We start from the raw sequence: 24,972 nt of genomic DNA on the forward strand, positions 1-24,972 counted from the left end.
GTAAACGTCGCTGTGGTAGCAGTGGTGACAAAGGCTGTCGTCGGCAAGGCGCTCGACGACAGTCTCATTGACGAGAATTAACTTTCTGCTGTTGTCAGCAGTGGCAGAGATCTAGACATATCTTTAACCTGTATAGTGCTGGCAGCTTGTGTGGAAGATTCAGAATGAACTTTTTCAGAAGAAATTGTTTTTTTCGAGGTAGATGAACGTTCCTCTGTTCTTCCCTCCAATAAATGGGTTTTCTTGGCTGTCTTATTATGTTGGGGAAAGAGTCTCCACAGCTCTTTTTCTCTTTTTAGAAGCAACACATTTCTGTGAAGTGTTGCTGTCGTCATCAGATAGAGGGTACTCCTAGGCGTTAAGCTTTTGTAACCAGAGCAGAAGTCTAGCCTCTCTATCTCAAAGTTTGTTGAGAGAAAGTTCTACAAATCATGCAAGCTTTCACCGGATGGTCTGGGTGAAGGCAATATACGCAGTCCTCGTGGAGATCTTCTCAGTGGAGTCTTAGTTTTCCACAGGTGTTGCAGGGCAAAATAATCCTTTCTTGGCAATAGATATGATGTTAGAAGTCAGTCTGCTGGTCCAAGAGGCAAAACAACTGTTTTTAGAAGAATTTCCGTCAGAAAAAAACTAAAGTGAGTAGAGCTCAGGGAGACTCCCATCACACGACGTGCAGAAGAAAATCTGAGAGACTGGAGCCTCTGTAGCGAGGGTTCTAAAGGGTGCTGTCGCCTGATTGGCTGGCCTTTCGGTCATTTCTAATAACAATGATAAGCTATTCAAGTGAATGTCTTTTGCATCAACTTCAATGTAAAATTTTGAATTACTGCTTTTCTATGTACTGTGGGACTCCCACTCCGACGACAGGGAATGATTCAGGCATGAGAATCTATGAAAGACCGTTCGCAGTTGTAGGATGGCTTTTCTTATTTTTTTTTCTCCGTAATTGGGATTAATACACTTTCCCACAGGGTTCCAGGTATGGCAGGGAACTGTTGTTCCAGTACAAAAGTTTGAGTGAACTAGTTTACCACCAGGGCTGAAGTGGAGTGAAGCCCTTTGTAGTACTGTTGGAACACTTAATTTGTCTACTTGTGTGTTGACAACCCAGCCCTTCCTCATAGGTATGGACATTATGGTCGAGCTAGTCTGCTGTGGTTTGATCAGCCATTGCAGCAGGCGCCTCGCTCGCGACCCGCTCTGGTCACCTTCGGCATGGGAGCGCTCAATGTGCTAGTTATAGTCTAGGCACCGGATCTGCTCTAAGAGGGGCAGCATGGTTTTTGCGCGCTTCCTGCAATCTTGGCTGTCCTGGGGGCGGGGGTGTAGGAAGTTGGCTCTGTATGCACTATTTCAAAGTAAGGAATAGTATGCACAGAGTCCAAGGGTTCCCCTTAGAGGTAAGATAGTGGCAAAAAGAGATAATACTAATGCTCTATTTTGTGGTAGTGTGGTCGAGCAGTAGGCTTATCAAAGGAGTAGTGTTAAGCATTTGTTGTACATACACACAGGCAATAAATGAGGAACACACACTCAGAGACAAATCCAGCCAATAGGTTTTGTTATAGAAAAATATATTTTCTTAGTTTATTTTAAGAACCACAGGTTCAAATTTTACATGTAATATCTCATTTGAAAGGTATTGCAGGTAAGTACTTTAGGAACTTTGAATCATTTCATTAGCATGTATACTTTTCACATAAAACACAATAAGCTGTTTTAAAAGTGGACACAGTGCAATTTTCACAGTTCCTGGGGGAGGTAAAGTAATGTTAGTTTTAACAGGTAAATAAGTCACTTACAGGTTTCAGTTTTTGGTCCAAGGTAGCCCACCGTTGGGGGTTCAGAGCAACCCCAAAGTTACCACACCAGCAGCTCAGGGCCGGTCAGGTGCAGAGGTCAAAGGGGTGCCCAAAACGCATAGGCTTTAATGGAGAGAAGGGGGTGCCCCGGTTCCAGTCTGCCAGCAGGTAAGTACCCGAGTCTTCGGAGGGCAGACCAGGGGGGTTTTGTAGGGCACCGGGGGGGGACACAGGTCAGCACAAAAAGTACACCCTCAGCAGCGCGGGGGCGGCCGGGTGCAGTGTGCAAACACGCGTCGGGTTTGTAATGGTTTTCAATGAGAGATCAAGGGATCTCTTCAGCGTTGCAGGCAGGCAAGGGGGGGGGGGGCTCCTCGGGGTAGCCACCACCTGGGCAAGGAAGAGGGCCTCCTGGGGGTCACTCCTGCACAGGAGTTCCGTTTCTTTAGGTGCTGGGGGCTGCGGGTGCAGAGTCTTTTCCAGCCGTCGGGAAATGGAGTTCAGGCAGTCGCGGTCAGGGGGAGCCTGGGGATTCCCTCTGCAGGCGTCGCTGTGGGGGCTCAGGGGGGACAACTTTGGTTACTCACAGTCGTAGAGTCGCCGGAGGGTCCTCCCTGAAGCGTTGTTTCTCCACCAGTCGAGTCGGGGTCGCCGGGTGTAGTGTTGCAAGTCTCACGCTTCTTGCAGGGAGTTGCAGGGGTCTTTAAATCTGCTACTTGAAACAAAGTTGCAGTTCTTTTGGAGCAGGGCCGCTGTCCTCGGGAGTTTCTTGTCTTTCTCGAAGCAGGGCAGTCCTCAGAGGATTCAGAGGTCGCTGGTCCCTTGGAAAGCGTCGCTGGAGCAGGTTTCTTTGGAAGGCAGGAGACAGGCCGGTAAGTCTGGAGCCAAAGCAGTTGGTGTCTTCTGTTCTTCCTCTGCAGGGGTTTTTCAGCTCAGCAGTCCTCTTCTTCTTGTAGTTTCAGGAATCTAAATTCTTAGGTTCAGGGGAGCCCTTAAATACTAAATTTAAGGGCGTGTTTAGGTCTGGGGGGTTAGTAGCCAATGGCTACTAGCCCTGAGGGTGGGTACACCCTCTTTGTGCCTCCTCCCAAGGGGAGGGGGTCACATTCCTATCCCTATTGGGGGAATCCTCCTTCTACAAGATGGAGGATTTCTAAAAGTCAGAGTCACCTCAGCTCAGGACACCTTAGGGGCTGTCCTGACTGGCCAGTGACTCCTCCTTGTTTTTCTCATTATCACTCCTGGACTTGCCGCCAAAAGTGGGGGCTGTGTCCAGGGGGCGGGCATCTCCACTAGCTGGAGTGCCCTGGGGCATTGTAACACAAAGCTTGAGCCTTTGAAGCTCACTGCTAGGTGTTACAGTTCCTGCAGGGGGGAGGTGTGAAGCACCTCCACCCAGAGCAGGCTTTGTTTCTGTCCTCAGAGAGCACAAAGGCCCTCACCACATGGGGTCAGACACTCGTCTCTCAGCAGCAGGCTGGCACAGACCAGTCAGTCCTGCACTGAACAATTGGGTAAAATACAGGGGGTATCTCTAAGATGCCCTCGGTGTGCATTTTTTAATAAATCCAACACTGGCATCAGTGTGGGTTTATTATTCTGAGAAGTTTGATACTAAACTTCCCAGTATTCAGTATAGCCATTATGGAGCTGTGGAGTTCGTTTTTGACAGACTCCCAGCCCATATACTCTTATGGCTACCCTGCACTTACAATGTCTAAGGTTTTGCTTAGACACTGTAGGGGCATAGTGCTCATGCACATATGCCCTCACCTGTGGTATAGTGCACCCTGCCTTAGGGCTGTAAGGCCTACTAGAGGGGTGACTTACCTATGCCACAGGCAGTGGGAGGTTGGCATGGCACCCTGAGGGGAGTGCCATGTCGACTTAGTCATTTTCTCCCCATCAGCACACACAAGCTGGCAAGCAGTGTGTCTGTGCTGAGTGAGAAAAGAGAACCTACGGCTGACCCAAGCGACCTGAAAAACTTCTGCCCCATCTCTCTTCTACCTTTCCCAGCCAAGGTAATAGAAAAGACCGTCAACAAACAGCTGACCACCTTCCTGGAAGACAACAACCTGCTCGACCCTTCACAAACCGGATTCCGAACCAACCACAGCACGGAAACCGCCCTCATCTCAGTCACAGACGACATCAGAACCCTGATGGACAACGGTGAAACAGTCGCCCTCATTCTCCTCGACCTCTCGGCTGCCTTTGACACCGTCTGTCACCGCACCCTAATCACCCGCCTACGCTCCACCGGGATCCAAGGCCAGGCCCTGGACTGGATCGCCTCCTTCCTCGCTAACCGCTCCCAAAGAGTTTACCTCCCTCCGTTTCGCTCAGAACCCACCAAGATCATCTGCGGCGTACCTCAAGGCTCATCGCTCAGCCCGACACTCTTCAATGTCTACATGAGCCCCCTCGCCGACATCGTACGCAAGCACGACATCATCATCACCTCCTACGCTGACGACACCCAACTTGTACTCTCCCTCACCAAGGACCCCGCCAGCGCCAAGACCAACCTACAAGAGGGTATGAAGGACGTCGCAGATTGGATGAGGCTCAGCCGCCTAAAGCTGAACTCTGAAAAAACGGAAGTCCTCATCCTCGGCAACACCCCGTCCGCCTGGAACGACTCCTGGTGGCCCACGGCCCTCGGCACCGCACCGACCCCCGCAGACCACGCCCGCAACCTCGGCTTCATCTTGGACCCTCTTCTCACCATGACCAAGCAAGTCAACGCCGTGTCCTCCGCCTGCTTCCTCACTCTCCGCATGCTCCGCAAGATCTTCCGCTGGATCCCCGCCGACACCAGAAAAACCGTGACCCACGCCCTTGTCAAGAGTCGCCTGGACTACGGCAACACCCTCTACGCCGGGACCACCGCCAAACTCCAAAACAGCCTGCAACGCATCCAAAACGCCTCGGCCCGCCTCATCCTCGACGTACCCCGCAACAGCCACATCTCCGCACACCTGAGACACCTGCATTGGCTCCCAGTCAGCAAAAGTATCACCTTCCGTCTTCTCACCCACGCACACAAAGCCCTCCACAACAAGGGACCGGAATACCTCAACAGACGCCTCAGCTTCTACGTCCCCACCCGCCCCCTCCGCTCCGCTGGCCTCGCACTTGCTGCCGTCCCTCGCACCCGCCGCTCCACGGCGGGTGGGAGATCTTTCTCCTTCCTGGCGGCCAAGACCTGGAACTCCCTCCCCACCAGCCTCAGGACCACCCAGGACCACTCCGCTTTCCGGAGACTCCTAAAGACTTGGCTGTTCGAGCAGCGATAACCCCCCCTTTCCCCCCTAGCGCCTTGAGACCCGCACGGGTGAGTAGCGCGCTTTATAAATGTTAATGATTTGATTTGATTTGAGGGGTCCCTAGGGTGGCATAAGACATGCTGCAGCCCTTAGAGACCTTCCCTGGCATCAGGGCCCTTGGTACAAGGGGTACCAGTTACAAGGGACTTACCTAGGTGCCAGGGTTGTGCCAATTGTGGAAACAATGGTACATTTTAGGTGAAAGAACACTGGTGCTGGGGCCTGGTTAGCAGGGTCCCAGCACACTTCTCAGTCAAGTCAGCATCAGTATCAGGCAAAAAGTGGGGGGTAACTGCAACAGGGAGCCATTTCTTTACAGGGGGGAAAAGAGTCTCCTATGGTCGCACACTCAAGGTACAGGAAGGTTGCCTCCAAGGTTTTTAGTTCCACTTAGGCCGTGTCTCAGGTGCAGTTTGCGGCACATAAACAATCCCCCTCCCTGATCACTACGTTGAATGCCTCCCATTCCAAAGGGAACAAAGCTGTGTCCTCTTTGGTAAAATATAGTCTACAGCTGCATCATGCTAGGTGTCTCTTAGGACTGGGACTTCCACCCATAGTGGTGTAAGTTTTTAGGAAGGGATTGTATTCTGCACTAGTCCCCGGCAAATCTGTACTTTGAAGGGGGTTATGGTATGAAAGCTTTTTCCCCAGACAGGTGACATGTAGCACCCTTCCCCAGTCCGTCGATGGGCCAAATATATAGTCTAGATGGCAATGCAACTCTTGTTGGGGTGAGGAGAATGAGTATTCCCTAATTCCTGGGTTCTAAATTCTCCTGAAGTCTGCTTTTGACCAATCCTGTATCCAGCGCTGCACAGCTTTGGCACTGTGGAAGGCTGGTGCGCCTGGCTCATCACCCAAAAGCCATCGCAGGCCTGCCCAGTCCACCAATTTCTGCGACAGTGTCACCAGGAAGGCCTGCTGGTCGAAGTTTGGGGCATATATATGCCCAGGATCAATGGGAAGCCGTCAAGTTGGCCTCATAGTAGCACTTATCGACCCTGTTGATCGACTTGTACTTCCTCTGTGTGGCCTTATTCATATTGCTGCTCCTCAAGCAAAGGCAGAGTATGTGGTGCAGTACAACGGACCATGCCATTTATGTCTCAGTTTACTTCCCTTTTTGTTTGTCAAATGTGTATCCTGTAGGAATACATTTGGGCGCATCTTCACAGATTTGCCAGGACTCCACAGTGCCCAACCCCCTCACATACCACATGAGAGCAATGTATTTACCCTGGTTTGTTATCATGATTTGGGGAAGGATGAAGGTTGCGCCTGCAAGTTTGGCATCTCAAGCAAGTGGTCCAAGGGCCCCAATACAGCACTCCATCCAGTTGGAAACTCCTTCTCAACAACAACAACCCCTGGTCTGGCATGGAAACCGTGCCAGACAATAGGAGTCCATGAGAAACTTTCTAATCCACGGAGAGCAGCTTTTTGGTAAGCAAAATGGACTAGAATGACTTAATTTTGCCAGGAAAAGTAAAGCATATGTTAGGCCCAATTTCCCACAAACACTTCACGACTTATAGGAACGAAACCCTCTGGTGCTGTACCGCCAATGTAAAGTCTGGAAATATCAGTACTGTAGAACCATCGCCCAAATTGTTTTTGGAAGCGCTTGCAAGGAGTGGGGTACTCTTTGCGGGGTTACGAGTATGGCCTCCCTGTCCCGAGGGTTCCAGGTAGGCACAAGCACCCAGAATGAGTCCTTCCCCTCACACCCCGGGACCATGTCTCAGACGATGGTTTGTTGCTCCAGACTCAAGAGATGCCCGGTGCAGATACCAGAACAACACAGCAGCCCCATGGCTTCTTGGGAGTGGTGGGAGACAGTCCCCACCTGTCTCAGTGGTTTCTCTCAAGTCCTACCCCTCTTCTGTGGTGGTCTGTAAGGGAAAGGGGGTTTGGTGTGGGATTTCACTGGATCTGGCGCCTCCACCCTCAATTCTGCTCCTCACCGCATGCCTGCCGGGCCCCTATCAGGTCTCTGCACCCCTCTCTGCCAACTGACAAGTTCACGGGCTCTACACGTCCCTAGCGTTTTCCTGACTCAGGCCTCAGACTTTGCTCCTCTGCTGGAGCGGGGTCACATCGATTACACCGTCCAGGAGAAGTTCAGCAAAGCAGGAATCAATGTTGATTATGACAGACTGAGCATGCCAACTCTGGAGCTATATCACCTTGTGGACGCCCTTTGGGTGGTAAGCCATGTCCCCTCCCGAAAGATGTATTGAAGACTACTTAAAGTTGAGTGGCTTGAAGTAAAAGCAGAGAATATAAACAATTTCTTCAATACAGAATACCTAACTATTAGCTTGCTTCTAGTTTGTCTATCAACAAAGTAGTCCACATAGCTGCTTTGGAAATGTCAGCGTAAGGGATTTTATGGCAAGACCGCAGGCTAACATTATTACAATTTCCTTTATTGCCGCCACTCACAGCAGCCCCTTTAAAGAATATAGAACTTCAACAAAATTCCAAACTCAACAAAAGGCCAGAACTCCCAGCCATCTTTCTTCCATTAGCTGCTGCTCACAGAGATAAGTAAATTTCGATTATATACACTGTGTAAGGTTAGAAAGAGGGAAGTGTTGTATGATTCATAACTGTATTATGTGGTATCTGGGATATTATTTTGATATATATGTGGCTAATATCTAATGTTTGATAATTTTGTGGTGAACATTCTTATTGGGAGTTTGTTTCTCACAATGTTTGCAAATACATTTTTTATGGTTCAGTTCAATCCTGCCTATTGTGGGTATACTTTTTTCTTCTATAAAAGTTTGTAGATTAAAGGTAGTTTTCATTTGGTAACCACGATGAAGTTTCAAGTTTGCATCATGTGGCTCACGGTTTACATTTGAGCTGAGTTTACGCAATCTTCAGAGTGGGTGCCGCGTACTGCACGCTCTCTGGTCTTTAGGGCTGATAGCTACAAGTGCGGCACCTTATGGGCAAGTTTTCCAAGGCACATTCTGAAATCATTTGTGCCGCGCGGCACGCTTGCTCTGGCCTTCAAAGCCAGTAGGGGCTAGCGCGAGCCCTGCACATTAGAAGACGGTTATGTCGGGCAGAACAAGTTCGCAGTATCGCAGCCCGCAATCTATTACAGAGTCAAATTAAGGAAATACAATAGAATTACCCACCTGGTTTGGATTTCATGAGCGGAATCGCCGCACTGATATTCTTCATACCAGTCATATTGATATTAGATGTAAGGTGTTTTCCTTAAATAAAAATTGAGGGAAGGACTTAGGAATTTGTCAAGCACGATGTGCATGGCGCCCATATTGTAACTTTGGGGAAACTTAATATATTTCCATGTAATTAGGGTGAGGTTACGACTGGGATCAAAAGATTTTTTCACTTATAAACTGAAATTGTGTTTTCCCCACGGGAAAGGCTGTTGGCGGTCTAAGGTGAAGGGTTTCTTCAGTCAGCTGTGATATAAGGGACTGTTAATTAGAAAGAAGTATTTTAGTAAAGGAATTTTTTTTGTTTTTAACTTTTCAAATTTGAGGAATTTATCTTTTCTTGTAGGGAAGAGTTTTGGAACTTAGGATATTTTGGCAGAATCACAGTTTGTAGGGAATAGGTAACTTTTTTTGGAGGAAAAAAATTGTAATTTACTGAATACATTTACAGCAGATGTAGACAAAATGGAGAAAAAGACTGATGATCTTCTTAAAGAAAAAGGCATAACTTGCCAAGATGAGAGATTTGTCTGCTGCACAGGGTCTACTTGAATTAAAAAAAAAAAAAAAAAAGGGGCGGGGGGGCCAAGGTGAGCAGGAAACAAAAACACTTGGAAATTGATGTGTCAAGATAGTGGGCCAATGAGATCCAAAAGACTAACAAAGATTTTTGATATGGCTAAAGATGCCTATATTGAAGAAAAGCCACTGGATGTTGAGGAATTGAGAGAGTGGGACCGGAGGGCTATGTGTCTTCTTGGAAATGCAAACAGCTGTTTTCGGTAGAAAGAAGGAAAAGCATCCCGTTGAAAAAAGTTCCTAAGTTGGAGGCAGGCCGGGAAGCAAATGGAACACTTGTCGGAGACGCTTTAATAAAGAGATGTCTAAATATGTAGGAGCTTTCAGTTCCTTGCAAGAATCACAGTGATATAGAAGGAAAAAAAAAAAAAAGTATTTGACTGTAGAGTTTTTGGAGGGGCCGCAAGAACGAGAGTTTGGTTCCCTGGCCGTGGACAGGGGGTCAAGTAGATCATTGTTTTCACAAGGTTACAAGCCCTACCAGTATCATACCTTGTATCAGCCAGGAAATTCCTATCCCCAAAGACAAAGAGCGAGGTCTAGAGGCAGTCGAGCAGATCGTTGAACTTGGGGGACGGGTAAGTCAAGGCCTTTCTATTATCCAATTAAAACTGGGTGGCAGACTTGCCCAATTTTTTCACAACTGGTCTCGGACAACAAAAGACCTTTGGGATACCACATAGATTTTGTGGAGGAACTGATTCAGGACAGAATGCCAGAGAGGATAACATTCAATTCAGATTTGTCAGAGTTGGTAAGCAAGGAAGTGAAAGAACCGCAGAGAAAAGGAGGGATTGTGGAAGTAAAATATCACTTTGCAGGGTTTGTATGCAATATTTTTCTTGTAGAAAAGAAAGACAAGACCGGTGATAAACTTGAGGTATCCTAATAGTTGGGTACTGTACCATCATTTCAAAATGGAAGGAATGCATATGCTGGGAGAGGTTTTGCAGACAGGAAATTGGTTGACTTGCCTGGATCTGAAGGATGCGTATCTGACAGTTCTAATTAGGGAACCACATCAAAGATTTTTCCAGTTCAGGTGGGCTGGGAAGGTATGGAAGTTTATCTGTCTGCCTTTCGGGCTATCTTCCGACCCTTAGTGGTTTACAAAGGTGCTTCGTCCTGTGGCGGCGTTCTTAAGGGAACAAGGTGTGCATCTGATAATTTACTTAGACAACCTTTTTCTAATGGATCAGGCTAGGTTAAAGGTAGAAAATCAAACGAAGATGGCTGTGTGGTTTTGGAGGATCTAGATTTTGTAGTGAACAGACACAATTTTCAGGCTTTTTGGTAGATACAGTCCAAGGTCAGTTGAAGCTGCCCAAGGAGAAGTTAAAAAGAATAAGGAAAGCGATTCGGAAATTGTTGAGTTTGGAGAGGATTTCATTAAGAATGCCAGCGAGCGTGGTAGGTTTTTTGTCATCCACGATTCAGGCTATTTATACAGGAACTATTGGGCGATTCAGAAATTGAAGGCCAAACATCCAGGAATAAGTCAGAGATATTCAGAGATGATTGTGATTTCAGAGGAAGCAAAAGGGGAGCTTGTGTGCTGGTTAAGGAATTTTGAGGCTTGGAATGGACGAGCTATCTTTGGAATGAATCCGGAGTGTCAGATGCAGGTTTGGCAATTTGGGGAGCACACTGTGGTGTGATTTCAACTGGCGGTATTTGTACAGAGGAGGAAAAGAAACTTGGTATAAATTGTCCAGAACCCTTAGCAAGATATTTTGCTTTAAGGGGTTTCACGAAGGGCAAAGCACAGTGCTCAGTACTCATGGATGGACAATGTATCAGCAATGAGATATGTGACCAAGGTGTTTGTTGGGGGGGGGGGGGAGGGGGGTCCGCGATCAAAAGATTTGGTGGATTTAACAACGATCTTCAGGAATTATTGTTTGAGCAAGAATGTTCTAGTTCGGGCGGAACATTCAGTGGTTGAAGAATGTGGATGCCGATTGGTAGTCACCTAATTGGAGGGACTCCAGCGATTTGTCACTAAACAGGTCTGTTTTTCTGAGGTTGATGGAGATCTGGCGTCCTTGTCAGGTGGATCTGTTTGCGATCAGGTAGAATGCCAAGTCAGAGAAATTCTTCAGCTGGAATCCAGATCCGGAGTCAGCCGAGATAGATGCATTCAGGCAGGATTGGAGGGGTCTCAAGCCATATGTGTTTCCATCATTCTCAAGGAATACTCGAACTATGATGGTGTGCAGGTGGGAGTAAATGGTGGTGTTGCTGATGCCTCTTTGGAAGTCACAGGTGTGGTATCCAATTCTTTTAGAGATGTCAATAGATTTTCCAATTCTCTTGCCAGTATTCCAGCCAATTCTATTGCGTCCCTTAGGAGAAATTCACAACCTAGTAATCTCAGATCAGTTGAGGTTAGTGGTGTGGAACATTTTAGGCATATTTGGGAGATGCCAGGACTTTTTCGCAAAGAGGCTTCAAATCCTATTAGAGAACCATGGGCACCAGGAAGATTATACACTGGCACAGCAGAAATGGGTTTGCTGGTGTGTGGAGAGGATTTTTGATCCTGTTTCAGTGGATGTTGTAGAGGTGGAAAATTATTTGTCACCTATGTTTAGGTCAGATCTGTCTTACAGAACCATTAATGTTAACAGATCTGCTATTGCTGCAGGACACTTTTTACTGTATTGTGTTACCGTGGGCCAGAATGCTTTGGTGAAGCGTTTGATGCGAAGTATAAAAGAGTATTGAAACCACTAGTCAAGATACAACTGTTTGGGATATTACTAAGGTGCTTAATTATCTGGAGAATTTGGGAACCAATGCAGATTTAAGTTTGAAGGATCGGTCTCAGAAGTTGACAATTTGACTGTTTTTATTCTCTTTCAGAAGGGATTCTGATGTGAGAGCATTGAATATTAGTTGTAGGGTTTTCAGTCCAGAAGGGGTATGTTTTTTATTTGAATAAAGGACTAAGACAAATTCAGAAACAATTTTTTACCCTTAGACGAGCATGAAAGGCTGTGTGTGGCTTGTTGCATTGAAGAGTAGGAAAGTAGAACATCTCAACTATGATCGCCTGAGAAGCAGTTGTTGCTATCTTTTAGACAACCGTATATTGCGGTGTCTGCGCATACTCTTGCTTGTTGGGTCAAAGAGGTGATGAAGTATGCAGGTGTGGATGTCAGTTTGTTTGGTGCGCATTCAGAGAGGAGTGCTTCTGCTTCCAAAGCTTTTATGTTGGGAGGTGCATTGCAGGATATGTGCTGATTGGTCAAATTATGGAATTTTCAGGAGGTTTTTATTTTAAACCTGTGGATGCTGCTTGTTTATTAGAAAAGCTTTAAACTTGCAATAATGTTAGTCTCCAGTCTTGCCATAAAATGTAGGTTTTCCCCTACTTGATGGTCAGAAAATCTGGATTTTATTAAAAGACACTGACGCTAATATTATCCTTCCCTTTAAGCTTCCTGTATATTTAATTGTGTTGTGTTTTTTCTTATAGCCTGTGTGTAACATAAAAAGTAGATGGAAGAAGGATCTGGATGTGTTGAGAAATAGTCCTGTCGGATTACAGGAGAAACATTATTTGGACTTTCGTTTACAATTGTGTGAAGTAACGTGAAAAATTTATGTTGTGTTCGGCAGTATGCAAAAAAAAAAAAAAAAAAAAAAGGAAGTTGGCTGGGAGTTCTGGCCTTTTGCGGAGTTTGGAATTTTGTTGAAGTTCTATATTCTTTGTAGGGAGCTGCTGTGAGTAGTGACAATAAAGGAGATTGCAATAATGTTACCCTCTGTTTTTTGTAATAAAATCCAGATTTCTGACCATCAAGCTGGGTACAACTTACATTGTTCTTGCATATGAAATGTTGGCAAGCAATCTGGCCATGCCCGATTGTGAAACAAGAAAGAAGAGCCTTCACCCGACTTTGTTGAATTCTGCAAGAAGCTGAAGACCTGAACCTTCCCACACCTGCTCAGTATCAGGATAGCCTCCCAGGTGATATACCAATTTCTAGAATGCACTAACATAGCAACTGGAAGTTCCCCTCCCTTGATGTGATGCGCAAAGGCTACAAATGACTGTTTTATAGCGCAAAGATATCTTCCCCTCTTCCCCTTCAAGTCACTTACTCTCATCCAGGTTGATGTAGTCCTGCTGTTCCTCCTGGTCTCCAGTACGATGGTTTCGAGATCGCTGAACCACATGCCCTCGGTCACGGATGTGATGTCCAATAGACATCTGTTCCAAGCCGCTGCTGGAGTCCCGCACTGTCCGCCGCGTCTCTCGCACCTGCAGAGGACGAAAACACACACCCACACTTAGAAATCACCTAAAGTCTCCTGTACAAGTTTCACCCTCCCACTCAAAAACACATGCATCCCAATTCAATAACCATAAACAAAGGTATGCTTCGTGTCCCTGTTGACTTGCTCAGGAATCCTCCCACCCTTGCCATGGAACCTTATGGTGCTCCAAACTAGGACACCACAAGGCATCTCGATCTCAATGTGGTTCCTAAACAATGGGAGGGGCACAGTATCAGACAACTGAAGTGGGGTAAGGAAGTAGAGAGTGTGAAGCCGAGAGCCATGGGAAGCAAGGTATACTGGGCGAGACAAAGAAAAACATGTCAAATAAAATGGCAACATAGAAAAAATAAGGAAGAAAAAAAGTAGAGCCTGAAGCAACGAGGGAGAAATTATTGGCTATTATATAACCACAGCCATCCATCAAAAAGCAGAGCCTTTAACGAAGAACTCACCCCACTCGGAGTTGAATGCATCTGGGAGGTCTCCTGGTACACCTTGGGGGTGCCATCAGGAGTCACGTTGGAGTATGAGACAAACGTGGAAGACGAATAGGTCTGGCAGGCTGGCATCCTGCTCTGAAAAAGAGATGGTAAGCATTTTTCTAAAAGTGTAAAAACATGGTTTAACAAATGCTCTATGAGGAAATATGAGGCTAAGTGGAGCACTAGGATAATACTGAGAAACTCGGAGCATAACTTACCATATTGCCCATCATGTTATTCATCATACCAAACATATCAGCAATTCCTCCGCCCTAACAAAATAAAAAAAAGAAGGAGTTACTGAGAGAGAAAGTTCCAGTCAATCTGTACATGGTAAGTGACTTCGAATCCAAACCCTCTAGTAGTTTATAACAAGGCATGCCTCCTCTTAGCGACACACTCATTGTAGTCTTATACAAGCCGTTAGAAGCTGCTCGGTATGGGTTGTCCATTAGATTTGCTTAGGGTGTTTTGACTTTCTTCACCCTTAATTCAAGCACCATACAAGGTTTGCATGTGGCAAACTCTCCTCAGACCGAACCCTTCAATCAACTTGAACAACTGATCAGCAGAGTCCCTTCACTCACCATTGGGAAAGCTCCAAATGGTGCCATGGCTCCGGGCTAGAAGATAAAAAAGGCAGGAAAAACGAGATCAGCGAAGCTTATACCACAGGAGCTCCACATTTTATATTCCCACTATCAGCAGCTGGAGCAGCAGATTCTCACCTGCACTCGTCTCACCGGGGCTGGAGCTGGTCGAGCTGCCCCTGGTGAGAATACACCATCAGTGAGAGGGAGGAAAGGACTGAAGCCAAAACCACCCAGGCCTCCTGATAACATCCGGTTCATCTGTTGCTGGTGCATGGAAAAGGGGTCCCTGCAGATGAGGGGGCAAAACGGAAGAAGTTAAATGCAAGGCAAGATGGGTTGTCTCAGAAAAAGATGGAGTTCATGACACAAATGTCCTTCACCCTTTTTAGCCAATTTCGGCCAAGGCATCTAAAGAGGGCAGTGGGAACATTTACTGAAACGGCATTTTGAGTAGAAGAAAGAAACTACATGCACTGAAAAATCATAAGAAACCTTAATTATGAGCATTTAGACAAACGTTGACTCACATGTACAGGGTACATAAGGCAGGGTAAAAAATATCTATATCAACTTTAAGAAACATTTCTTTTAATTCTCTCGGGTGGCTTAAGCCTTTCATTCTCCTTTGTTTGACCACCGTCTTTTTGACCTCCCTTTGTGCTCTTATTCACTTTCCTCATTGGCTCTGCCACAGTTCTCTTCAGTATTTCCCATTTATGTCTCAGAAGTCATACGATGTCACCGTACTGCAGGGCACTAATAAAGAACTTGGTAATGTATATTTTCCCAACACACCCTATCTTTTTGTTTTGGTTACTTAGAGCAGACTTTTCTTTTGAAACTCTGCTGGACTCCTTCGCAAGTCACAAAAAAACTCATGTGTATTATATCAGCCTCAAGCCTCTGAAGGTCAAACGCCCAGTGCACAGTTGTCTCATGTGTTAAAAATCAATGGGAACATTCAGTAAAAAGTTAAATCAGACTGTGCTCCAAAAACTGAGATTACACACAGCAAGTGTGACTGTATTCCAAGGAGAGGATTTCACACCAGATGACTGTGCACTAGAAGTGTGGATCGGCACCTAGTGAGTGAGACTCTACTCCAAAACAGAAGACTCCAATGGTATGGAATAGTATAAAATATCTACTTGTCCACGAGAAGTGAGCCTTTAGAAATGTTCTTGTCCTGTAAAAAAAAAAATTATATCCACTTGTCTCTTTTGGTGCCAACAAATTAGGGCAGTGTTCTTTCTTACTGTATCAGAAGTCTGAAAGGCCTCCCTGACCAGGTTAGGGCTCACAGTATTTCAGGGTTTGGATTCTAACATGATCCTGAATTTGCATTCTTTCCAAAGAACAACAAATTAGGGTTGAAAGTAGTCAGGAATATTTGGAATGTCCTGTGAGTCTGTGCACAGGCACAAACAAGTTTAATAGTATTCATAAGCTCTTCTTCAACTTATTCACACTGGAAAAGGTTCAAAATTTACTCCTGACAACGACAGGAGCATAACTTTTTCCCAGGGTTGAAAAAAAAAAAAAAATGCAGGGAAGGTGAATTTGCAAGTTCTTAGCTGATTTATGCATGTGCAAAACTATACATGTATATTTGGCCATGGTAAAACAGAATTCACAAAAGTTTACCAGAAGTACGGTTTCCAGTTCTACTTCTGTAAACTCTGGTGCATCCCTGAAAGTCGTATATATCTCTACTTATGCCAAGATGCGTGTGGGTTCTGTTTTGGGTTTATTCAGGAGCTTGGCTCAATTATTTTCTATGCTTCCCAATAATGGTTTTTATACTGAATCTCGATTATCAGTATTATTACTTATTGAACCATTGGTATATGTCAAGAAACTTTTACTAACTGATGCCTCAGAGAAATGGTCTTTGAAGTTACACAACAGTTTCGGAAAACATTTTTTTCAAGTTGCAAATTTTTTGAAAGCACATTTTATTTTGACAGCAGACAATCATCATTATAGCCTTCCGGTGTTGGCATGTTGGCGCATATAACCAGGGGAGCATTACAACTACCCTTAAATTGTGAAAGTGCACACATTTGTTACAATGGAACCTGTGTCAGTAATTCAAGATAAGCTCACAGAATTTCCTTAGAGTATACACCTTAACAATTAAGGCGATGCATTTATGAATCAGACATGCAAATTTGAAGAACATATACATATATGTACAAACCATGTCTTAGTGGAAACAAAGATGCAATCAGTGGTATTGCAAAGAAAACCTGTCCTTGACTTCAAACAATATGTCCTTGGCTTCCAGCAATATGAACTAAACACCAAAGACTCACACTCAGTGACTGACATTGTGATAAAAAAAGAGAACATTCACACCCAGGAAGTGAAAATGTGCTCAAAGATTAGGGACTCTCAGTGAGGGAGAGACTATACTCCAAGGCTCAGGACTCTCCTTCTGGCTCACAAGACAATAAGCAGTTTACCTGTCTGCATGTATAGTTTTTATAAAAAAAAAAAAAGATAAATAAAAAAACAGGTAATTGTAATTTTTATTGTATCTATATAGAGCCGACTACCCCCGACGAGGCATCGAATCACTTTTCGGCGCGTAGCACGCTACTCCAGAACCCAAGAGGAATTAGTGGTGGATTAGTATGGGAAAAACATGAGTTTAGTATTAGTATGAGTTACTTTGAGTGGAGGATATGCAAGTTTGTTAGTTGGATTAACTAGAGTAATGGAGGGAAAGAGGAGGGATGTATCTTCGTTGGCGTGTCTCTCTTTGACGTGAATCATGACTGGGAGGCCAATAGCAGAGCATACAGACACCTGAATGGGTCTTTAAAATGACCTCTCAATGAAGCTAAAATACCAGCAGAGGTACACGTGTGCTTTTATTGATTTATGTTTGTTTCCTTATCGACCACTGTGAGCACTAAGTGGTGATAGCGATAGTCAAAACTAAAACAGAATCACCACGTTTATCAATGAGGTAGATTCGCCATAACGTTAATGCGTTCAGGCTTGCATTTTTTAAATGATGTGACTACGTAGTGCACTAAAACCCAAGGCACTGAATTTTCATTTAAGTAAACGTGGAAATTGGATAACAATAACCTCATTACTTCGCTGGACAAAAATAAAAACTAATACAAAAACATTCAAAAAATAAATAGGCATACATACAAAAGGATAGGTCAAAAATAAATATAATACAATGAAGCTGACAGCCCAGCTTGTTTATTGAGTGCATGAACACCCAAATGCGTTTCAAAGTGCTAGAGGGCAAGGGGTATTTAAGTCTCCACCAAACTCGTCTAAAGCAGAAAAACGAGCCAGGCTTTTAGGGCTGGCATAAGCAGCTTAAATAAATTAGCTGGATATGCACATGCAGGGAAATTCAAAGAGAGAGAAGCGCTCAGGACAGAGAAGCCCTTTCTCCTCAGCATATAAAATTTTAAAAAAATGTGGTGCTTTCAAACAAGCCAAGAATGGAGGAATGCAAGACCCTAACAGTTTAACAATTGTGAGAATGATGGCTCAGGAAAACTTGCATATGATAAATGGAATTCTGGAGTCCTCTCTTGCTAGTACAGAGAGCTTCTAAGGAGCGATTTAGTGTGGCTCAACGTAGAAGCCTGACCACAAGTATGACAGCATTATTTTACATAATCTAGAGATGAGACAGGAAAGGTTTATGAAGCCCTTGCTAAGGGAGCATTTGCATGGTCGAGGAGTAGTACACCGGCAGCCGCGATAGCTAATTTTCTGCCCTCCCGAGTGAGGAATAGAATTACTTTCAGATGCATGCACAGAGAATGAAGAGGAAAACAGCACTCCTGAAACTTGCGCAGTCAGATCTTCGAATGTGTTTAAAAGCCCCAGAACTGCTGTTTGCGGGTGGCACGCTCCTGCTGTCCAAAACTCCAGCATGATTACAGGATTTATTAAATGCTTTAATAGAATTTTAAGTAACAGATTGGAGTTGAATGCTTTCAAAACTAAACTCATGTCATTCAACCCATATAATTAGTGTAAGATTAATCTACAGGCAGAGAAAGAACGATTAAAACAGGTCACTGATTTGTAGTATTTGGGTTTGAGACGGACCTGTAGAATGAAGTGGCTATCACAAGTCACAAAGAGTTGCCTAACACTTCAGCATCAATTCCCCCACAATTCTGGGCATGTTCAGAAGTTGCCACACTGGCATTTTCTACCCAGCTATGGAAATCTATAGGATCAAAGCCTTATGCTCAGCTCTTTATGGTGCTGAGAAGTGAGGGCAAGAGAAATCCAACTCACTTGCTAGGGGAGAAAAGAAATTCCTCAAATCTCTTATAAGTCTGCCGCAGAGTCTACCTCTTGCCAATGTAGGTTGATTTTGGACAGTGCCCGATCGAAAATGAGGCTAAATGGAGACCTCTGTTATTGGCAGATACTGTAGTATACGGAGGAACTTGGTCCATACAGGATAGCACTGGAACAGTTTTGCAGAACAAAACCACCAATCTATTCCATGGCTCGAATATGTGAAAAATATGCTATATGGTCTGTGGTTAGCTGCCCTTTGGGACAAACCAGCTGGTGCAAATGTATAACAAAAGATATTAACAGAGTTATTTAAATCCATTTTATTGGAATAATGAATTGTGGAAATGCAAGGAAGCCACAACAATGAATAGATTTTTAAACTATAAGGGTATACCAAGTTTTGATTCCTTTTTAGACTATATTAGTGATCAGAAAGCAGAGCAGCTGCATTTTAGATTTAGAAATGAAATACTGCAACTAAAAAGTTCTTTAAGAAATAGGCCACAGATCATCTCGGCAACGACCTTTGCCCATTATGTAAAAATGAGCCAGAAACAAAAAGGCACAAGTTCTGTACTTCTGTTCTGCATATAGTAGATAAAAATAACTTTTAAAAAAAGGATTGTGCCAGTACGCCGCTTTTTGGGTATCAAAAAGCTTCATGTATTCTAGGGTCACGTTTTGAAGAGTCCATAGTACTAAATGTGGCTACATATCTAGGGACAGTATGGATTATAAGAAACAAAAAAATTGCACAACTGAACTTAATACAATGTTTCTTGATAATTTTTTACCAGTTTTTAGTATAATTATTTTATGTAACAGTATCCGTTCTAGTATTTTCGTTTTTTTAAAGGATTTTAGAACCGAAATAAACTAAACTAATTATAAGAAAATGATGGCTTAGAAAACTTGCAAATGATACATGGAATTTTGAAGTCCCTCTTGCTAGTTAGTATAGAAAACCAGTGGAGTCTCCTAAGCAGTGTTTGAGTGCAGCTTAATGAGGAAGCATGACAAGTATGGCAGCATTATTTTACGTAAGGCTAGAGATGAGACAGCAGGAGTTTATGAAGCCCAAGTTAGGGGGCATTTCCATGGTTGAAGAGTAATACACTGGCAGCTGAGATAGCTAATCTTTTTACCCATTCGAGCGAGGAATGGAATTACTTTCAGAAGCCTGCGCAGATAGGATGAACAGGAAAACAGCAATCCTGAAACTTGTGCAGTCAGACTGAATGTGAAGTAAAAGGTTCGTATTACCCCAACAAGGTCAGGATACACACTTATGGCATGAGGCTATTATAGCAGAACAGAGGAACATGGTCCCTCCAAACACTTTCTTCTCACAATCATTATCTGTTTTGCCAGACTTCACTCTGAGCCCAGGACTGGTCTTCCACTGCCTGACCTCCATTATAAAACTGTTAGAATCCTCTGCTGACAGCCCACGCATTCCTAAACCTAAAAGGGGATAGGCATGGGGTGGATCAAAATCTCCAGGGGCTTAATACAGATGTTGAAATAAGAGGAGAGAATAGGCCTGTGAATGGATGTCAAAAAGCATGTGGTATTCGGTGGCACTCTAGAGGGAATGAATGTAATACACACACTAAAATCTGACAAGAAAAGTAGTCAATAACTGAAAGGTCATGTCAGCAACCCCCCTCCCTACAGTTTAGCATGGAGATTTTTATGGCCGAGCGAATCAAATGCCGCAGCTTTTACCAGTATCAGAAGGCTGACTATTAACAGGGCTGCAATCACTGCTATATGATGCTACTACAAAAATACACACTTCAGGTTACCACATCAAATGACATACAGTAGTAAAAGCATCTTGGCCCATAGTATGTTGTCTGCATACCCAACTACAAGCATTCCTCTTCTCTGGATCCCACTTTTTGTGAATGGTCTTTAAACATATGTGGAACATCTCTGGAAGTGAAGAACTGGATCTATAAATGAGGTTTCTGTGAGGCCCTTTATTTGACTTTTTTTTTTTTTTCTCCTAGCAGCGGGATGATTGTCCATTGATGTGCAATAGGTAGGCTTTAAGGTTCGCTAACTCCCTGAAAGCAAAAAAAAAAGTGAAGAGATGGCTGAAAAAAAGAATTATAATAAAAAGTGCATTCATCCTTCCTTAGCACAACTTGTAAGACCAATATGATCTGAAATATAGACATATTTTCCAGTCTTCCATGTGGCATGGTGCACAAGTCATGTCACACCTAATCTAATGTTCACCTGCCCCACCGACTAGGGGTATGCAGATTAGGCTACCTGAAAGTGCAGTTCCAATGGAGAGTAATGATGGTGCAAAAGACAAAGGCAAGGCTATGCTCAATTGAAGCTCCTCAAGGAAAGGACAAGAAAAAAAATCAGAAGAGAGGCCAAGAATGGCAGAGGAACTGGTAAACTTCAGAAACAAACACACCCTGTCCCTCTGTGAGGCAGAGACAGATCTTACAAGTTGCATACAAGACAAGAAGCCGTGCAGTGGAGAGTGGAAGAGAAGGACATCTACAAACAGATCGGAGATAAACTATGATTGTACTGTGGAAAAGAGGGTACTATAAGAGAGGCCATGAAGGTAGTACATGGTAGAGAAAAGAGATATAATATAAGGGAGCAGGAGTAGAAACACTATCAGAAGAGAGAGACGAGGAGGTTACCGGACATATGGATATGACCTACTAGAAAGAAGGCGTGGATTCACTAAAGAAAAAGTGGTCGTAGGAGAAGGAGGGAGGAAATGGAATGTTATAGGGACAAAAGTCATAAATATAACTATTTGGCAGTACATAAAGAGAAAGGGTCATTGATACTTCGTGCTCATTCGCTCCCTGGCCTGGTGATGGAAAATTAAGTCTGCCTGGTGATTAATGTGTATAAAAAGTAAAAATAAGCTGTGCTCACATAAGGAACATGGCTGCTGGGTCTTCAGGATCTCCATCCCTCATGAGACGGAACATGCTGGTTCCAGCCGGGGTGTACGCCCTAGTCACGGGTCCTCCTTTAGACTGGAAAAAAAATGGAGTCAGAGGTGAACTATAAAGTGCTTGTAAATGGTCTTATTACTATTTGAGGTAAACATTTAGTGACAATCAGGCAACAACCACAATACATATCTGGGTGAACCACAAAAGTCATTAACTAAACCTTTGCTTAATCCTCCGTAGCTTGGCACAAAGCAGTCAGGCTTAACTTGGAGACAGTGTGTAAAGCACTTATGTGGCATACAAACAATAATGAAGTGAAAACAGAACACAAAAAAGTCAAAACAATTTAGAAAAAGGAGTACTTGTTTAGTAAATAAAAACATACCAGAAAGACAAATATCTAATCAGTAAAACCGGAGACATCAAAGTTTTAAGTGTTTAGTAAAAACAGCGCCAAAGGCACAAGGCGTCAACTGTGGTTATTAGGTCTCACCAGACCGGGACAAATTTACAAATGCAGGCAGACCGTAATACAGTGCAGGGTGGAAACTGGGACCAAGTTAGTCCCTCAGAGTTGTACCTTATATCTTTGATGCGAGGCTTCACATCACTAGGCGTTGGTTCCTGTAGGAAGCTTGCCTGGTGTGTGGTGGGTACCTATGGTACTTACACCTTATACCCGGTCCAGGTATCCCCTCTCAGTGAAGTGTAGGCAGTGTCTAGAAGCCAGGCTCTCTAGAAGTAGCTGTGGATGAGCAGCCAAGGCTCATCTAGGAGACATTAAAAGCTCATGCAATACCACTACAGTCACACAGTACTTACACACAAGAAAGAAAACACTTGGTTGTACAAAATTAAGGGTACTGTAGTATTTTCTGATACTGTGTTCCAAAAATAGAGGCAACCCTCCAATAGGAGGGAAGTAAATATAATTATATATATATATATATATATATATATATATACACATATACACATATACACATATACACACACACACATACATACACACACACACAAACAAATAAACAAACAGAAAGAGGCATAAAAGGTTAGAAAACAGTGTACAATAGCAATAAACAAGGGGGAGCCCAAACCATATACCAAGAAAATGGAATGCAAACACATGGCCCCCACCTAGGTAAGTAAATCGTGTAGAGGGGAGCTGGCAGTACTAGAAAACCAAAAAGGTAAGTAATGCGTAGTACCCCCCTAGCGATCAGGAATGCAGGAGTAAAACACTGGATTTCCCCAAAACCACCCCAAAGGATGAAAAAAAGAAAAAGAAGACACCAAGAACAGCCTGCAGGGTACCAGCAAGTGGAATAGCGAAGATGGAGACCTGTGGAGAGAGAGGACCAAGTCCAGAACTGTCTGTGGAGTCCAGGGGGAGTAGGAGATACTACCCAACAGAGGTACCTTTTGGTCACAGAAGCTGGAGAAGAGTTCCTGACGCATGCAAAAGGTGACCCACGATGGAAGCTGGGTTGCAGATGGGTACCGGTGAAGGATTTCCACCAACAAGCCTTGGCAAAAGCAAACTCGCAGTTGGAGTAAAAGGGGTGCTGCAGGGGATCAGCACAGTCCAGGAGGACTCTTCCCAGGAGCGGGTGTCACAGAGGACCCTCCTTGTTGCAGAAGTCCCACAGGAGCAGAGGCAGCACACCCACAGGTGTTCCACAGGACAGGGATACAAAAGTCGCTGAAGCAGCACCACAGAAGTTGCTCCCACATCGTCGGAGGACCATGCAGAGGCCCAGGAGTTGCAGGAGGGAGTGCTGCGGCTGGAGCTACACGTAGCCTGAAGTTTCCCCTTGGAGGTGAAGTGAGCAAGCCTTGTCTGCTGCAAAGGACGCAGTGCATGGGGGTACTGTCTTGAGTGGAGTGGAAAGGACTTACCACCAAAGTGCGACAGCTGGTAGAGAGGACCAAGGGAGACTACACTGACCACCGCCCGTGATGCAGGACCCACGCCACTCAGGATGAGGAGAGATCCACACAGCGGGTCGATGTTGCAGCCAGGTACCTGTAGTTACAGGGGAGTGATGCATTCACCCCAAGGGAGATTACTACTACTACTTCTTCTTGTGCAGGCTGAAGAGTTGCAGTCTTCCGAGAATGCACACCCGGGGAAATGTTGCAAAGCTGGCAGAAGAGTCTTCCTTGTGGATCTGCAGCTTGTAGGTTCCTGGAGGGTCCAGTCGCAGTTCTGGGTGCCAGAAGTGGAAGCAGAGGTTGCAGAATAGTCCTGCTGGAATCTTGCAAGCCGAATCTGAGGACACACCCTAGAGAAGACCCTATATAGCCCAAAGAGGGGCTTGGTCACCTAACCAAGTAACTACCTATCAGAGGGTGCCTCTGCCGTCACCTGCCTGGTCTGACCACTCAGATGCTCCCTGAGTTCCCTGCCAACCTTGGAACCAAGATGGCAAAACCCAGGGACCTTCTGGAGGAGCTCAAGGCACCACCCCTCCTGGGGTGGTGATGGACAGGGGAGTAGTCACTCCCCTTTCCATTGGCCAATTTCATGCCAGAGCAGGGCCTGGGGTCCCTGAACCGGAATGGACTGGTTTATGCACAGAGGGCACCAAGTGTGCCCTTCAAAGCAAAACCAGTTGCTTGCGGAGGCTGCCCCTTCCAAGCCAGTCACACCTATTTCCAAAGGGAGCGGGTGTTACCTCCCTCTCCAAAAGGAAATCCTTTGTTCTTAGGTACCATATACTAGGGACTTATATGGGGGCACCAGTATGCCAACTGTGGGGAGAAAAGGTTAGTAGAGACCAAATTTAGAGGAGAGACCATAATGACTGGGGTCCTGGTTAGCAGGATTACAGTGAAAACAGTCAAACACACTGACAACACGCAGAAAATGGGGGTAACCATGCCAAGAAAGAGGGCACTTTCCTACAGTTCCAATCAAGAGCTGCGACGTCCTGAGAAAGAGGGGAATGCCCTGTCCTACTTCTCCCCTACCAAGACTCTCGGTCTGGGGGGGGGGGGTGACAAAGGACAGGGCAGGCCTAGTGTCAGATTCCTCTGTATGTGCAGGAGGCAAAGCTATTTGAAATGTACATTGGGCTGGTACAGCACTTCCTAGTCATTTTGCCAGGATGGTCATACTGACCACACCTAATCCCCCTTTGGGTTAAAGTCTGGAAATAATTAACAAACCTCAACTGTAGAGACATTCACAATCATGTGACCCAGGACAGAGGCACAGACGTTTAGCACAGGAAGCAGCTCATTTCTTTTTTAAAGTCGCATATTTAGAAATCTGACTTAACCCTTTGGGTGCTCAGAATGTCTTGGAGCAGTCTTTAGTCATGGTGGTCATGTACGGAGGACTGCTCCAGGCCATCCAGGCACCAACCAATGTTGGAAGCGTTGGCGTTCCCTCCTCAGACCATTTGCTCTTGGAACGAGGGGGGAGAGGACCTCCCAACAGAAAGT

The 24,972-nt window shown here is 44.9% G+C and overlaps 1 protein-coding gene across 3 annotated transcripts in view; it reads right to left on the reverse strand.

Moving 5' to 3' along the window:
• MLF2 (myeloid leukemia factor 2) overlaps window positions 1-24,972 on the reverse strand; it is a 52,530-nt gene that overhangs the window by 11,524 nt on the left and 16,034 nt on the right. Inside the window, exons 1-7 of one of the 3 annotated variants that reach the window (XM_069243077.1) lie at window positions 21,500-21,603; window positions 20,448-20,652; window positions 14,420-14,570; window positions 14,279-14,314; window positions 13,910-13,963; window positions 13,662-13,784; window positions 13,030-13,189 (exon numbers count right to left, since the gene is read on the reverse strand). In XM_069243077.1, coding sequence (XP_069099178.1) covers window positions 13,030-13,189; window positions 13,662-13,784; window positions 13,910-13,963; window positions 14,279-14,314; window positions 14,420-14,570; window positions 20,448-20,461 — 538 coding nt within the window. In that variant the 5' untranslated portion in view covers window positions 20,462-20,652; window positions 21,500-21,603. Of the gene's footprint in view, window positions 1-13,029; window positions 13,190-13,661; window positions 13,785-13,909; window positions 13,964-14,278; window positions 14,315-14,419; window positions 14,571-20,447; window positions 20,653-21,499; window positions 21,604-24,972 lie in introns of those variants that run through there. The other 2 variants (XM_069243076.1, XM_069243078.1) reach the window with 2 other exon arrangements.

Source organism: Pleurodeles waltl, chromosome 7 (assembly GCF_031143425.1).
Source record: "Pleurodeles waltl isolate 20211129_DDA chromosome 7, aPleWal1.hap1.20221129, whole genome shotgun sequence".
Taxonomy (NCBI): domain Eukaryota; kingdom Metazoa; phylum Chordata; class Amphibia; order Caudata; family Salamandridae; genus Pleurodeles; species Pleurodeles waltl.